Source organism: Gorilla gorilla, chromosome 1 (assembly GCF_029281585.2).
Source record: "Gorilla gorilla gorilla isolate KB3781 chromosome 1, NHGRI_mGorGor1-v2.1_pri, whole genome shotgun sequence".
NCBI classification, from domain to species: Eukaryota; Metazoa; Chordata; class Mammalia; order Primates; family Hominidae; genus Gorilla; species Gorilla gorilla.
In genome coordinates this window covers 226,493,698-226,508,504 of record NC_073224.2, presented here as the reverse complement: position 1 = coordinate 226,508,504, position 14,807 = coordinate 226,493,698, and the positions used below count along the sequence as shown (strand labels likewise).

Genomic DNA, 14,807 nt, shown 5'->3' with positions numbered 1-14,807 from the left:
AGCACTTTGGGAGGCCGAGGCGGGCGGATCTCCTGAGCCCAGGAGTTTGAGACCAGCCTGGGGCAACATGGCAAAACCCTGTCTCTATTGAAAAAAAAAAAAAAAAAAAAAGATGAGGTCATACTGGACTAGGGTGGGCCTTAAATCTAATGACTGGTATTCTTATAAAGAAAGCCGTGTGAAGACAGAGAGACGCAGAGAGAAGATGGCCAGATGAAGACAGGGACAGATTGGAATAATTTATCTACAAGCCACAGAATGTCAAGGCAACCACCAGAATCGAAGAGAGAGGCATGAAACAGAGTCTCCCTTAGACTCTGCAGAAGGAACCAACCCCGAGACACCTCTGAGGCTGTAAGAGAACACATTTCTGTTGTTTTAAACCAGAGGTCCTCAACCTTTTGGGCACCAGGGACCGGATTCATGGAAGACAATTTTTCTACCGACTGCTGGGGAGGGGTGAGGTGGCAGGGATAGAGGGATGGTTTTGGGATGATTCAAGCACATTACATTTATTGTGTACTTTATTTCTATTATTATTACATTATAATATATAATGAAATAATTATACAACTCACCATAATGTATTAGGCTGGTGCAAAAGTAATTGTGGTTTTTGCCATTAAAAAGAGAGCAAAAACCACAATTACTTTTGCGCCAACATAAAACAATCAGTGGGAGCCCTGAGCTTGTTTTCCTGCAACTAGATGGTCCCATCTAGGGGTGATGGGAGACAGTGACAGATCATCAGGCATTAGATTCTCATAAGGAGCTCACAACCTAGATCCCTTGCATGCACAGTTCACAATAGGGTTCTTGCTCCTATGAGAACCTAATGCTGCCACTGATCTGACAGGAGGCGGAGCTCAGGTGGTAATGCCAGTGATGGCGAGTGGCTTTATAAATACAGATTAAGCTTCCCTGACTCGCCCGCTGCCCACATCCTGCTGTGTCGCCCAGTTCCTAACAGGGTATCGGTTTGTGGTCTGGGGGTTGAGGACCCCTGTTTTAAACCACTGAATTTGTTTTGTGGCTCTTGGTTACAGTAGCCTTAGGAAACTAATGCAACTATGGGAAGATTTCATCAAAAAGCTGGCTTCTGAGGAAAGGCAAAATTTGGATGCAGGAGAGAAGGGGTGAGGAGTGACAGAAAGCGGGGTGAAGAAAAATGGAGAGCACGGCATTTCTAGAATGCAGATGGGGATGGTGAGAAGCACAGATCCAGGGTAAGAGATGGTTCACCTTGGTGATGAGTGAGCACTGACTGGGTAGGTAGGACGGGTCATCTCATCTACAGACGCCCCTGTAAGGCAACACACTACAGCTTCGAATCTGGGGAAACAAATCCAGGCTTAGGGTTTTACTATCTCAGTGCAATCTGCTCATTTCTGGACCTGATTTATTTTCTATTCCTTCTCATGCTGCTTGCTATTTCCAGCTGAAAAATATTTTCACTTTATGTCTTTGCTGTCAATGTATATGTTTTATTCATGTTCTCAGGGTGGCGTATTAGTGAATTCATTCTGCCTTCAAAGAAGGCTTAAACTTCCCTTTGTATTCTCTGGAACAAACTGCATGGGCCTTTGAGCTTGTTACACTAAAAGTTTTGAAAGGAGTGACATCTGTTTGGGAAATTCTGAACTTTTCACCTAATTTATTAATATGTTTGCTTCTAGAAAATGTGATATAAGAAATACAATGGAAAAACCTAGCAACAGTGCTCTGGAGTTTTTTTTTTTTTTTTTTTTTTTTGGTAGAATGGAGTGAAGTTATCTCTAGAGCCACATATTTGAATTGGTTAGAAATTTTAGCATCTTGGGCCGGGTGTGGTGGCTCATGCCTGTAATTCTAGAACTTTGGGAGGCCGAGGCAGGCAGATCACTTGAGCCCAGGAGTTTGAGACCAGCCTGGGCAACATGGCAAAAACTCATCTGTACTAAAAATACAAAAATTACCCGGGCATGGTGGCATGTGCCTGTGGTCGCAGCTACTCTGTAGGCAGGAGGACTGCTTGAGCCTAGGAGGTCAAGGCTGCAGTGAGCTGTGATTGCACTACTGCACTCCTGCACTCTAGCCTGGGTGACAGAATGACAGAGTGAGACTCTGTCTCAAAAAAGAAAAAAAAAAAAGAAACTTTAACATCTTCAAGTCAGTTTTCTTTTTTTTCTTTTTGAGACGGAGTCTCGCTCTGTCACCCAGGCTGGAGTGCATTGGCGTGATCTTGGCTCACTGCAAGCTCCGCCTCCCGGGTTCACGCCATTCTCCTGCCTCACCCTCCCCAGTAGCTGGGACTACAGGCGCCCGCCACCACACCCAGCTAATTTTTTGTATTTTTAGTAGAGACGGGGTTTCACCGTGTTAGCCAGGATGGTCTCGATCTCCTGACCTCATGATCTGCCTACCTCGGCCTCCCAAAGTGCTGGGATTACAGGCGTGAGCCACCGCGCCCGGCCTTTTTTGTTTTTTCTTAACAGTAATAATGAAAAGGAAAAAGGTGTGGGGAGCGAGCCATCACGGAGCACGCTGGGAGCACAGGAATGCGGTTCTGGTTTCACACTAGGGCTAGCCTGCTTTGTAAGTCCTGTCTCCTCCACTGGATCCTAAGTTCTTGGAGGAGAGGGGTTGCGTCTTTGCCCCTAGTGCCTAAGAGCATCTTGATGACCCGAAGCAGAATGAACAGCGACTCATCATGGACTTTGACATCAGAGAATTCCTTCAATCCTGCCCCTTATTCCAGCCAGCTGTGTCTCTCAACAATCTGAGCTTCAGTTTCTTCATCTGCAAAATTAGCAGCTGTTGTTGCTGTCGAGATGATGAAAAGACAACGTAGTATAAAGTGCCAGCTCAGACTTGGGGCTCAGTAAAGGTCACCCCCTTTCCCTTTCTCACATAACTACATTTCACCACTGCCAAGATCTGCCTATACATTTTGAGGCTGCGGGGTTTTTCTCACAGAAACTACGCAGCCAAAAGTGCCTATGACGCGAAGATGTATCTTTAGCCCCCAGAGTTGCTATGTCTGGACTTCATGCGTGAAGAGCGCAAGCTTCAGATCTTTTAGTGGCTGGCGTGCTTGCTTGGATGCCATTCCTTGCTCAGGTAAATGACGTGGCAGAGGGATGGCGGGTGGGGAGAGTGAGGTGATGTAACAGAGAAGAGACGCTGGATCTCATGGAACATGATCTGCAGTCACAAGAAAAGGGTCTCATTTTTTTTTTTTTTTTTGTTAAAGGTAAGCGATGTGTTATCTGAACAAAAGGTGAGTTCATTTGATTCAGCTGCACTGGATTCTCTTCCTTTGCCCATGCCTATGATCTTTTAATAGCTGTTCTTGCCTGACAGTCCAGGGACAGGATTTAGAATGGTGGCTTTATGCATCCAATGTTTTCTAATAATTCTAGCAATGAATAAAAAAAAATGTAAAAAAAAATCCTTCCCAGCCCCTACCCTGAGTATGTCGATGGAGGAATGACTAGTTAGGCACATGGAGTAGCATGGTTGTGTGTACCAGTTCCTGGTCTAGCTCTCATGTTTGTGTGTGTGCATGTCTGTGTGCGTGCATGCGTGCTCTGGGGGTGGGGAGGTTGCTTACTAACCTCCCCACCTAGAGCTAAATGGTCTAGGTTCAAAACCTGGTTCCATTATTTTTTTTTTCCATCTTAAATTGTCCTTCTCTTGCCTTGCAGAGCTAGTCCTAGTCTTATGACAGCCTTCCTAAGCTGAGAGGGAAATGGCTGTGTGTCCTGCCAAACTACCCTATCAGCTTGGTTGTATTACTAATGAGGCAAGTCCTTTTTTTTTTTTTTGAGACAAAGCCTCGCTCTGTCGCCCAGGCTGGAGTGCAATGGCACAATCTCAGCTCACTGCAACCTCCACCTCCCAAGTTCCAGCAATTCTCCTATCTCAGGCCCCCGAGTAGCTGGGATTACAGGTGTGCGCCACCACTCCTGGCCAATTTTTTGTATTTTTAGTAGAGATGGGGTTTCACCATGTTGGCCAGGCTAGTCTCCAACTCCTGACCTCAAGTGATCCACCCACCTTGGCCCCCCAACGTGCTGGGATTATAGGCATGAGCCACTGCGCCCGGCCAAGGCAGGTTCTTGAACCCTTCCTAGCTTCAGTATCCTCAGCCGTAAATGAGGATAGTGCTTATCACACAGGTTATGAGGATGAGTGAGGGAGTGCATGTAAAATACCTAGAACAGAGCCCAGCAGAGAATAAGTATTGTTATCATTCGGGGAATTTGAAGTCCACTTATTCTCATTGGCAATGTACTGTAAACTCTTGGATCTCAGCTGTAAGATCTGCAATCTTTTTGGAAGCGCTACAGGCATTCCAGCTGCTATGCAGGGCAGGAGTGCTGTGGTTCCTATTATAATAATATGAACAATATACTGTCATTTATTTGCACAAGGTGCAGTCTGCAACATACTTGCTGTAATACATCCACATTGAGAGGGCCATGGAGAAGCCTTTTTTTCCAATTAAAAATATCTATTTAGCATTTATCGTGTGCTAGACACTCTTCTGGGTAGTGGGATGTTGTGGTGAATGATGATCCTGTCTTCCATCACGGTACTGCCGCAGCAAGGTACAAAACCGGCCAGAACTGGTACCAGGTGTACTGGGGTAGAGTGGAGTTTGATTCATGTTGTCGACTTGGACAAGGAGTATATTTTTATACTTCCATCCCCATACAGAAACAGCCTGCAATACATTTCACCTTTTCAAAGGGGCAAAAGAGTGATATTTAACATATCACACGGATAATAAGTGCTCATTAAATTGTATTCTTGATGGCTCACATCTTTTTTGGATTACATAAATTATATATAATTATTTACCCTGAGAAATAGCACAGGTTGAAAAATAGACATATGTTCAAGAAATACACAGATGAAAACCACACAATGGCTGATTAAGGGTGGGGGTGCCTCAGAGGAGACACCCAGCGTGGTAGGCTAAACAATACATTTTACCTTTTCAAAGAGGCAAAAGAATGATATTTAACATATCACATGGATAATAAGTGCTCATTAAATTATTGTATTCTTGATGGCTCTGATCTTTTTTGGATTAAACAAATTATATTTAATTATTTACCCTGAGAAATAGCACAGGTTAAAAAATAGACATATGTTCAAGAAATACACAGATAAAAACCACACAATGGCTGATTAAGGGTGGGGGGACCTCAGAAACGCTGAGGAAACACCCAGTGTGGTAGGCTAAATAATGGCCCCATACCTAAATCCACATCCCTAACGTCCAGAATCTGCAAATGCTACTTCATATGTAGTCTTGCAGACGTGATTAAGTGAAGGATCTTGAGATGGCCAGATTATCTGGGTGGGTCCTAAATCACATGTATCATTACGAGAGGGAGGCAGAGGGAATTTGACCACATACACAGGAGAAGATGACATGAAGGTGGAGACAGAGATTTGAAGATACTGGCCTTGAAGATAGAGTGATGCAGTCACAAGCCAAGGCATGCTGGCAGCCACCAGAAGCTGGAAAAGGGAAGGAGCAATTCTCTGCTAGAGACTCCAGAGGGAGCCCGGCCCTGCTGCCACCTTAATTTTGGCCTAGTGATACTGATTTTGGACTTCTAGCCTCTAGAGTTGTGACAGAATAAACTTCTGTTGTCAGGGTTGGGATAATTTGTTACAGCAGCCACAGGAAACTAATACAGCCAGTCACTTTGGATTAATGAATTAATAACCGGAAAGACAACTACTGGCTACTCTGTTAACCAACCATCTAGTATCCATTCTGGTTCACCGTGCCACTTCTGATTTAACGTCCTTTATTTTCCTTTGCATTCTATTGAATGCCAGGTGGCCCATAGCTTTTCTCTTAAAATGCTGATTTCTGTGTCAGTGTTTTGATGGTGGATGGAACAGTGGGGTCTCCCTATTTTCGTCATAGATACCCCAGATAATTTCGATGCATGGATCCAGTTGGAAGGTATTAATCTAGGTAAGGGGTGCAGAAGTCTGATGACTTTTGCTCCACAACAGAGAATACTACTTTGATGACAGGCACGTGGTATCTCCCAGATCTAGGGTCTCTTTTCCTTGAATAGCGGAAGAAATAAGCAAACCCTTGAGGTTTGATTTCCTTTATTTCCTTATTTTCTTAAGCCCTGTCACTTCTCAAGGCCTTAATAAAATTTACTCTGATGAGGTGATCTTCATTTGTTTACTATAACTGACTAGATCATCAGCTATAGCCTCATTCTTTTTTTTTTTTTTTTTGATACTGAGTCTCGCTCTGTCACCCAGGCTGGAGAGCAGTGGGGCATCTTGGCTCACTGCCAGCTCCGCCTCCCGGGTTCACGCCATTCTCCTGCCTCAGCCTCTGGAGTAGCTGGGACTACAGGTGCCCGCCACCACGCCTGGCTAATTTTTTGTATTTTTAGTAGAGACGGGGTTTCACTGTGTTAGCCAAGACCGTCTGGATCTCCTGACCTCGTGATCCACCCGCCTCGGCCTCCCAAAGTGCTGGGATTACAGGCGTGAGCCACCGCGCCCGGCCTAGCCTCATTCTTTTACAATAAGATAACATGATATATGTTGATACAACACGTTTTCTTTTTTTTTTTTTTTTTTGAGATGGAGTCTGTCTCTGCCGCCCAGGCTGGCGAGCAGTGGGGCGATCTTGGCTCACTGCAAGCTCCGCCTCCCGGGTTCACGCCATTCTCCTGCCTCAGCCTCCCGAGTAGCTGGGACTACAGGCACCCGCCACCTCGCCCGCCTAATTTTTTGTATTTTTAGTAGAGACTGGGTTTCACGGTGTTAGCCAGGATGGTCTCGATCTCCTGACCTCGTGATCCACCTGCCTTGGCCTCCCAAAGTGCTGGGATTACAGGCGTGAGCCACCGCGCCCGGCCAACACGTTTTCTTAAGATTAAACCTGTTACATAAATGATCGTTCATAATTTTTGGAAGCACACCTGCCCTGAATATCCTGTTTTTCCACTGGGTGCTTTCTGCAGAGGGCCAACGTAGCCATCACATTCGGATTCTTCCTGACTTCATTCTCAGAGGATTACTTTATCTTGAAGTGCTGAAGGCTCCAGGCACCATCTATAACGACAACTCCCAACTTTCCAGCTCATCTCCAGCCTGTGCTTCTCCCCGACTCAACTCATTTTCAACCACGTGCTAGGCCTCCACCCTTGGATGTCGAAGAGCCATCTCCAGTTCCACCCAGTTCATCTTCATCAGAACATCTATGAGTCGTCGTCTCTGCAGTCCATTTGTTTGCCTGCTTGGGAATAGCAAGCTCCTTAAGGGCAGGGCTACTACCGCGCTCTCAGAGGCGCTGCACTGGAACAGCGCGGGCACAGGGCAGCGTTGGTCACTGCTCCTGGGTACTAGGGCAGCAAATAAACCCAGCAGCTGCGTCTGTCTGCCTGGAGTTGGATCTTTTTGGTATAGATCCAAACGTAGAAGTATAAGGTCTACGTTTATGTACTTGTCAGATATTTAATGACCTCCAACGATAGACATGCCCCCCCAACACCTCCTTCAGTCTTTTTGATTCTTTGAGAACCTTTGAACCACGCAGGATCCTAGCCCTAGCGTGCGGTCGGACCTGCCGCGACGCCAGCCGCCGGGGCTCCTTCCCGAGGCGCCGCCATGGGATCCGCGGTGACCTACGAGGGGCGGCTGGGTGGTGGCCATTGGGCGACGGCGCAGGGCCAAGGGCCGGGCTCTGGGATCGTGGGGAGACCGGGGGTCCCGGAGCCCCGCAGCCCCGCAGGCCACTGCCTCGCCGCCCGACGTCACTTCCGACTGGAGTCAAGATGGCGGCGGCGCGGCCGCGGGCGCCGGGGCCGGCGGAACAGCGGTGGCGGCGGCGGCGGCCCTCGGCGCTCTGAGGCGCGGGCGCGGCGGGCGCGGGTAAGGAGCGGCGCGGGTGGGCGGCCTCTGGGCTGGCGCCGGGACGCTGGTCCCTCCCCCCGAGGAGCGCGGCGGCGACGGCGGCGGCGACACGCTGGGGACCCGGCGCCGCAGGGATGGCCGGGCCGGCGGACGCGCCCCCTCAGAGGTCCCGGGCGTGCCGGGGGCCCCGGGACGAGGCGCGGGCCTCCGGGTCGGTGGCCCCGCGGGTGGGTGGCGGCGCCTGGCTCCTCCTTGTCGGCCGTGGGGTCCCTGCGGCGAAGTTCGGGATTCGGTTTGTCGCCGTGAAGAGCCGCGCGCCCCGCGGGGGACGCGTGAGGGCTGCAGGGACTGGCCGGGTGCGGGCGGCGGTGGGGCCACTTGGGACCCCACGTGGGGCCGGGCGCCGTCCCAATTGTCAAGCCGCTGTGCTTTTCTCTTTTGTGTTCCCACCGAGTGTGTCTTGCACATTTGCACTCCAAATTTGTTTTGTGTCTTGCGTCTTTGTGTTTCCCAAATAGTTTTTGTGTGGTTTTAACCTGGAGATTGTCTCCCTCAATGTTCCCATAGACTCACGGGTGTGTGTGTGTGTGTGTGTGTGTGTGTGTGTTACAGACGTGCAACTCTATGTTACTAATTTTGCTAATAAAGCTATCAATGAACCTCTTTTGATGGTGGTAAGTGAGACATGAAGTAAACCTAACAGGTCAGTGTCATTCCCCAAACCTTCGTGGTTCCTTCGATCCACGCGTGAGCCACCGACCCTCCGGGCTTGTAGCCTTGTGTCGGGCTGTGAGCTGCGGCAAAGACCCCACAGTTAATCGGGAAGTCCTGATTTCCTTAACTACGCAGCTGAAATTTCCCCTAACAGAAATTTCGTGCTGGCCCCTCACTTTTCTTTTAGTGTTTTATTGAGATTTTGGGTGTATTTGAGACGTGGAACGTCTTTTGCTGAATCCCAGTAGGTCCTTAGATCCCTTTAACCAGACACTAGAAGAATCATTTTTACCCCAGAACTCGACTAAAATGTTTAAGTTTTTGTTTACTCCAGGTTTATTAAAAGTGACCGAAACTTTTAACAACAAATGGAACTCTTCAGTGATTTCTTTTACAATGGTACACACTTCGCCTCGGTTTGATCAGTTGTGTCCAAGTATTAGAAAAATGTAGGCCTTTTAAAAAAAGACATGATAGGAAATTTACATATATTAAGGAGGAGGAACTGAGACACACCGTCATACGTTCTTTTTTAGTAGGGTTCTGTGTTTTTGAGATGGTCCAAACTGCCCCATCACTCTAGAGGCTTCCGGACTAACACTTATTGGCCAAATTTTTACATGTAGAATCTTAGTTTAGCCTTGAGATGACCTTTAAAGATCATTTTTATCAAACCCCCTCATTTCGAGCTATGGAAACAAATCAAAATTCACAGTGGAACTAAAACTCATTTACATTTTCTGTGATTCCAGGGCTCTTTTTACTCAACACATCTGTTTTGGTTTGATTGAAATAAGTTAATACATTTTAAGTGCTTAGAAAAGTGCCAGAACATGATAATACTGCTCAGTAAATGTTTGCTTTTGTTGATTCTGAAGGTGGTTTCTTTAATTGAAAGGTTGGTATGTTCAGGTTTGTTTTTTCCTTATTTTGTGGAGAGGGCCTGAAACAGTACAGTTTAAATCTGTAAGAATGTATTAATTTTGTAAGTACAAAACAAAACAAAAGATTCTCACTGTAGAAAATTGGAAAGTAGAGAAAAGCACAAAGAAGAAACAGAAATTGGGCATAACCTTCCCCTCTTCAGATAACCATTGTTAACGTTTGGCAGATCTTCCTGTCTCTCTTGGTGTGGATATGCGTATTTCTTTCCTTATTTTACAATTCATTCACATATATATATATATTTACATTTTATACAGGATTGATAATATAGTGTGTATATTGTTTGCAACCTGTCTTGCCTTATGATACGGTGAGCATGTATCCATGCCACTAACTAGTCAATATTATGTTTAATGGCTATTTAATATGTGGATGGGCCGTAAGTTATCAATCAAGTCCATATTGATCTATAAGGTTTCTCAAGCCTGAGTTTTCTTTTCATTAAGATTTGTTTGAAAGTTTTTTTAAAATTGTGGGTTTTAAAGTTCTGTAATCTTTTGAGATTACAGTGAAAAATATAAATTCTGCTTTTTAGCATCTAAATACGCATTTTTCTTGCGGGTGCAGTCATAAGAAGTAACACTCAATTTCAGCTTCCTTTCTTCCGTTCTTGGGTGTGGCTGTGCAGTTATGTACATATATCTGCACATATTCTTTTGATGATTATTTTACGTTAGATGTTTATTTATTCATGGGACTGTTTCTTTAAGCAGCCTGTTTCTTTTCAAGTTCCAAACCTGATTTACAAACCCTTTTTAAGTCCTGTTAAATCATAGACTTTCCAGGATGGAAAGCACCTTAGGTTATTTACTATTTTCATGTCTTCTGAGTAGCGTTTCATGTTATTTTTAATACTCATGCAGAAAAAAAACCAAAACAGCGGACTTCTACTAGAAAACGCCATAATGGGGAGTGGAAGAGGAGGAGGTTGATGGTTGGGGGAAAATCGTCAAACTTGCATGACGATGGGTAGCTAAGGGAGTTTCCAGATGATGAGGGACATCACCTGACTGTCCTTACCACAGATAACTGCCGCCCTGTGTCTAGGGCTTCACGCTTTGTGCGATGAGCATCAGCTATGCTGTCACCTATGGTTACAACATTTGGTTAGAGGCCTGGGGTGGTGGTCCTTCTCTCTCTTTTTGAAGCTACAAGTTTCTAGTTAGAGTTATAAAAACCACCTTTATGGAGTGTCTGAAAGCTGTGGACTCCATTACTGAAAACAATACTTAGCTTCCATTAAAGCAGGGTTTCTTAACCTCTGCACTTATTGACATTTGGGTGAGAGAATTCTCTGTTGTGGAGGACTATCCTGTACACTATAGGATGTTTAGCAGCATCCCTGTCCTCTATCAAGGAGATGCCAGTAGCACCTCCTTCCAGTGTGACAGCCAATAAAATCTCCAGACATTTCCAAATAGCACTTGAACCGCTGCAGTGAAGGAAGGCTCATCTAACTGTATGGTTGAATTATTGAAACAGATTATTGAATCTCTTTAAGAACTGTAAGGATAGACTAGATGGTTTACACCTTGAAGCCAAGAAATGGACTTCAGGTCTGTCCACGTTCCTTTCCACCTTTGGTTTTGTGACTTTATTGAATGGTCATTTTCAGCACTTTTGCTTCGGCATCAGTTTTGTGGCATGAGGTAAAGCAATGTGAGGTATCCTGGAGATCGTAAAGGAGATTTCATGACGTGGAATCAGCATTCTTAGTATGCAGATTAAATTATGAAATTTGAATAAATTTGCATAGAGTTGATGCGTGGTAAATAATTTAAGCATATAGACCATTATGCTGAACAGCATAGAAACAACTGCCTTCTAGAAAAGCAACTTGGTCCAGCAACCCCTTGAAGATTGATGGTAGAGGCTATGCTGTAGTTTTTCCGAAACCTGTTTTTTTGAAAACAACCAATTTGAGGTTATGCACAGAAATTGTAAGTTTGCCCTGAGGCAGTAAGGCTTACTTTTGAAGTGCTTACCTAACTTTAACTTAATACGTTATAATTTAAAGATAGTTCATTGATCTTTGTGGAAAACATGCAGCATTAATGCAGCTTTCCTCTAGGGGGAAAAGTATAAGTTGCCAAATCCTTATTTGTAATCTTTCTAAGTGTAGATAGTATTGATTGAATTTTTATTGTGGCATACGTAATCTTTAGTCGGAATGTATTGATAAATAAAACGTGAAAAGAGATGTGCTTTTGGAGCTACATTTGGTAGGGGTGGTTTTCTGAATTACAGAACATCTGTATAATTTCACTGGAATGAATGCATGTGTCGTTTAAATATTCGTTCTTAAAGAGAATGCCTTTCATTCCCCACCCCCACCTTCCTGAGGCATGAATTAGAGTTATTGTATGTAGTAAATCTGGCTCATTTGGAATGAAATATGCTTACAGTATTTTTCTTAGTACTGTATAGTATTTATTCTTAGTCTTGGTTCATGTCATGCCTATACTGTGTTTTCATTTATTAGTCCTTTGGAACATGCAATAAAGGAGATTTTACTGAATACTTATTATTTTCCAGCCATTTTGGTGAAAAGAATATTTTGTAGCTCTTGCAATAAATCATACTCTGGGTTTTGCTTTGAAAGAGCTGAATTACTTCTTGGCACAGCTTGTCTGAAATATGTAAAGCTAAGTGCAAGTGTTAGTTTGATTATAGGGGGCAGTCTGTCTGGAAATTGGTAAAACCCACACATTTTATATGTGCTTATATGTAGTTCTATTAAGACCTATGTTAAACTCTGGTGGGATAATTCCGTGGCACTTTCACATAATTTAAATTATGCCATGTAAGATTCACTAAACCCTTATATACTTCAGTATGAATCCTGTACATTGCCCAAGACCTTGTTAAGAGAATGTAAATTAAATATAAATTGGAGTATCAGTGTAAAAGTGACATTCTAAATGTTCCTCACTCTGCGAGGCTTATTTTTTAGGGACTTTGCTCTAATTCTGAAAGACTTAGTTTTACAGTACATCTGAAAGTAGGAGTTTTCAAAAGGACGGCTCTTGGGATAAATTTAGATTCTTAATTGTGAAGCTCTGTTACCACTTGTTAGAAGGCAGGTCAGCTCACCTGCTTGGGGAGGTAAATATATGAATGCACTCTCGAGTAATTTAATGGAGCCCTACCTCAATGTACAGAATGACAGTATCACAGATCAAGAATGGAGTACGAGTGATTTTCGGCTATGGTGGGGGTAGGTAGGTCACTTGTTCCCTGTTGTCTCTTCCTATTTGTAAAGTGAAGACTATGATTAGTCTTTTTCATCGGGATGGTTTGAGATGAATAAAGAATAGGCAGGCAATTTGAGATACTTTAGGTTTTTCAAGAACATTAGTAACATTTTTTCTTAGATATTTCTCCTAATACAATGAGTGTTGTGAAATAACATGGCAGTTATTGTTGAGAGAAAAGCCTTTCCAGTTATCTATTGAGTCCTTAGGCGTTTTGATCTTCCCTCCACTCTTACAGAACTTGGTGGAAGGGGCCACTATGTTTTCTGGCTCCTTCCGTGCCTTTCACAAAGCCACATCCTGCACCGTCTACCCTTCTCTGTGGATATTTTTCCGCTTGGCAGTTTCCTTTCCTGAGGCACCCACTTGGGACATCTGAATCTCCATCTCCATGTTGATGGCCTGTTTGTGCTTGGACCTGTTCTTCCACTTGAGACTGATGTACTTTTCCCGGGAAGGTCGGGCATCTCCTTAGAGTCAGTAAAATGGAGCTCACTGGCCAGGCGTGGTGGCTCATGCCTGTAATCCCAGCACTTTGGGAGGCCGAGGCTGGCGGATCACGAGGTCAGGAGTTCGAGACCAGCCTGGCCAACATGGTGAAACCCCATCTCTACTAAAAATGCAAAAATTAGCCGGGTGTGATGGTGGGCACCTGTAATCCCAGCTACTTGGGAGGCTGAGGCAGAAGAATCGCTTGAACCTGGGAGGCGGAGGTTGCAGTGAGTCGAGATCGCGCCACTGCACTCCAGCCTGGGAGACAGAGCGAGACTCCGTCTCAAAAAAAAAAAAAAAAAAAAAAAAAAAAAAATGAGCTCACCACCTTTTACTTAAATATCGTCCCTACTCCTGACTGCTCTGTCTTTAAAATATATTCAAACCACCATTCCTGCAGTCACTCACATTCCAATTTTGGGACTCATCTTTGCCATTTCTTTTTTACCTCCTGTTCAGTTAGCTAACATTCTGCCCATTCCTTCCCTCTGCAGTGTCAATCATATTTTTTGTTTCAGCTCTTGACTGCAGTTCAAACCCTAATTGCCTGTTCTCTTGGGTTCTGAACTGACTTGCCCAGCCCCAGTCTTTCTGGCTGCCCTCTCCTCACCTACTTCCTTATTCTTTTCTGTCAACGTAATCTTCCTAAAATATTCAATTTTTCTTGCCAACACTGCCTTCTTAGTCCATCCCAGGTGCTAAAGCTGCCTTCCTTATGGGCTGCCATGAAACCCAGCTCCTCTTATCATAGGCTCTGCTTCTCAGTCATTCTTCTTCCATCTTTCTCCACAGACCTTTTGGAATAGGGTGTGGAATAGGATAGCAACTCCTCACACAGTATCTGAGAACTCTACCACAAGGTCAAGTTTAGATTTAACCTGGAACTAAGAGCCCCCAAGAACTGCCCATCTGTTCTGTCCTTGCTCTGCACTGAGGCTCACTTGAGTTGCACTGTTTTGCAGACTAAAGCAGACAAACATCAAAAGACAGTCTTTCATCTTTTTTTTTAAAATCATAAATGGTTAGGCATTTATTTCTCTTTACCTTGAAACAAGAACTAATGATTTATTTTGAGGAAATATACATTTTTTTTCCAAAAAAAGCTTGCATGTATGTAGTTTTAAGGGCCTCTTAAACTGTAGAGTAGTGTACACACTTTGCAAACAGTAGGCATTGCCATTATTTTTAAATGTTTGTGAGAAGTAGTAACATATTTAGAGAATAAATCCCAAATCTCAAATTATTTAAAATAGAAGAGTCACTTTCTACCAAAATTAAAAAAAAAAAAACTTAATAAAATCTTTGGAGAAGACCTATAGAATCTTGTAGTAATATAAGTGTGCCTGACACCGTAGCAAAAGAGTTTAAGTTGTCATTTTATCTATTATGACTTCCAGTTTTGCTTTAGGTTGTTCACCTGTGAATTCAGGAAGCCTCCCCATCATTTATGTGCAGGTTGTATGGAAGATGAAAAGAGCTCCGAGCAGCTCCTTGTAAGATGCCTCTGTT

General features: G+C 44.3%; 1 protein-coding gene and 1 non-coding gene across 7 annotated transcripts in view; one reads left to right on the top strand and one right to left on the bottom strand.

Annotated features, from left to right (window-relative positions):
• Positions 1 to 3,663: 3,663 nt before the first annotated feature.
• Positions 3,664 to 3,793, bottom strand: LOC115932370 (small Cajal body-specific RNA 11). The gene has a single exon (XR_004068657.1).
• Positions 3,794 to 6,118: 2,325 nt separating this feature from the next.
• PRDM2 (PR/SET domain 2) overlaps positions 6,119 to 14,807 on the top strand; it is a 126,650-nt gene continuing 117,961 nt past the window's right edge. For 3 of the 6 annotated variants that reach the window (XM_055384943.2, XM_055384950.2, XM_055384947.2), the window contains exon 1: positions 7,806 to 7,911. Coding sequence is in view for 1 of the 6 variants with exons in the window: in XM_055384981.2 (XP_055240956.1) it covers positions 7,648 to 7,911 (264 nt within the window). In the remaining 5 variants the exon portion in view is untranslated. Of the gene's footprint in view, positions 7,912 to 14,807 lie in introns of all 6 variants that reach the window. The other 3 variants (XM_063702686.1, XM_063702688.1, XM_055384981.2) reach the window with 2 other exon arrangements.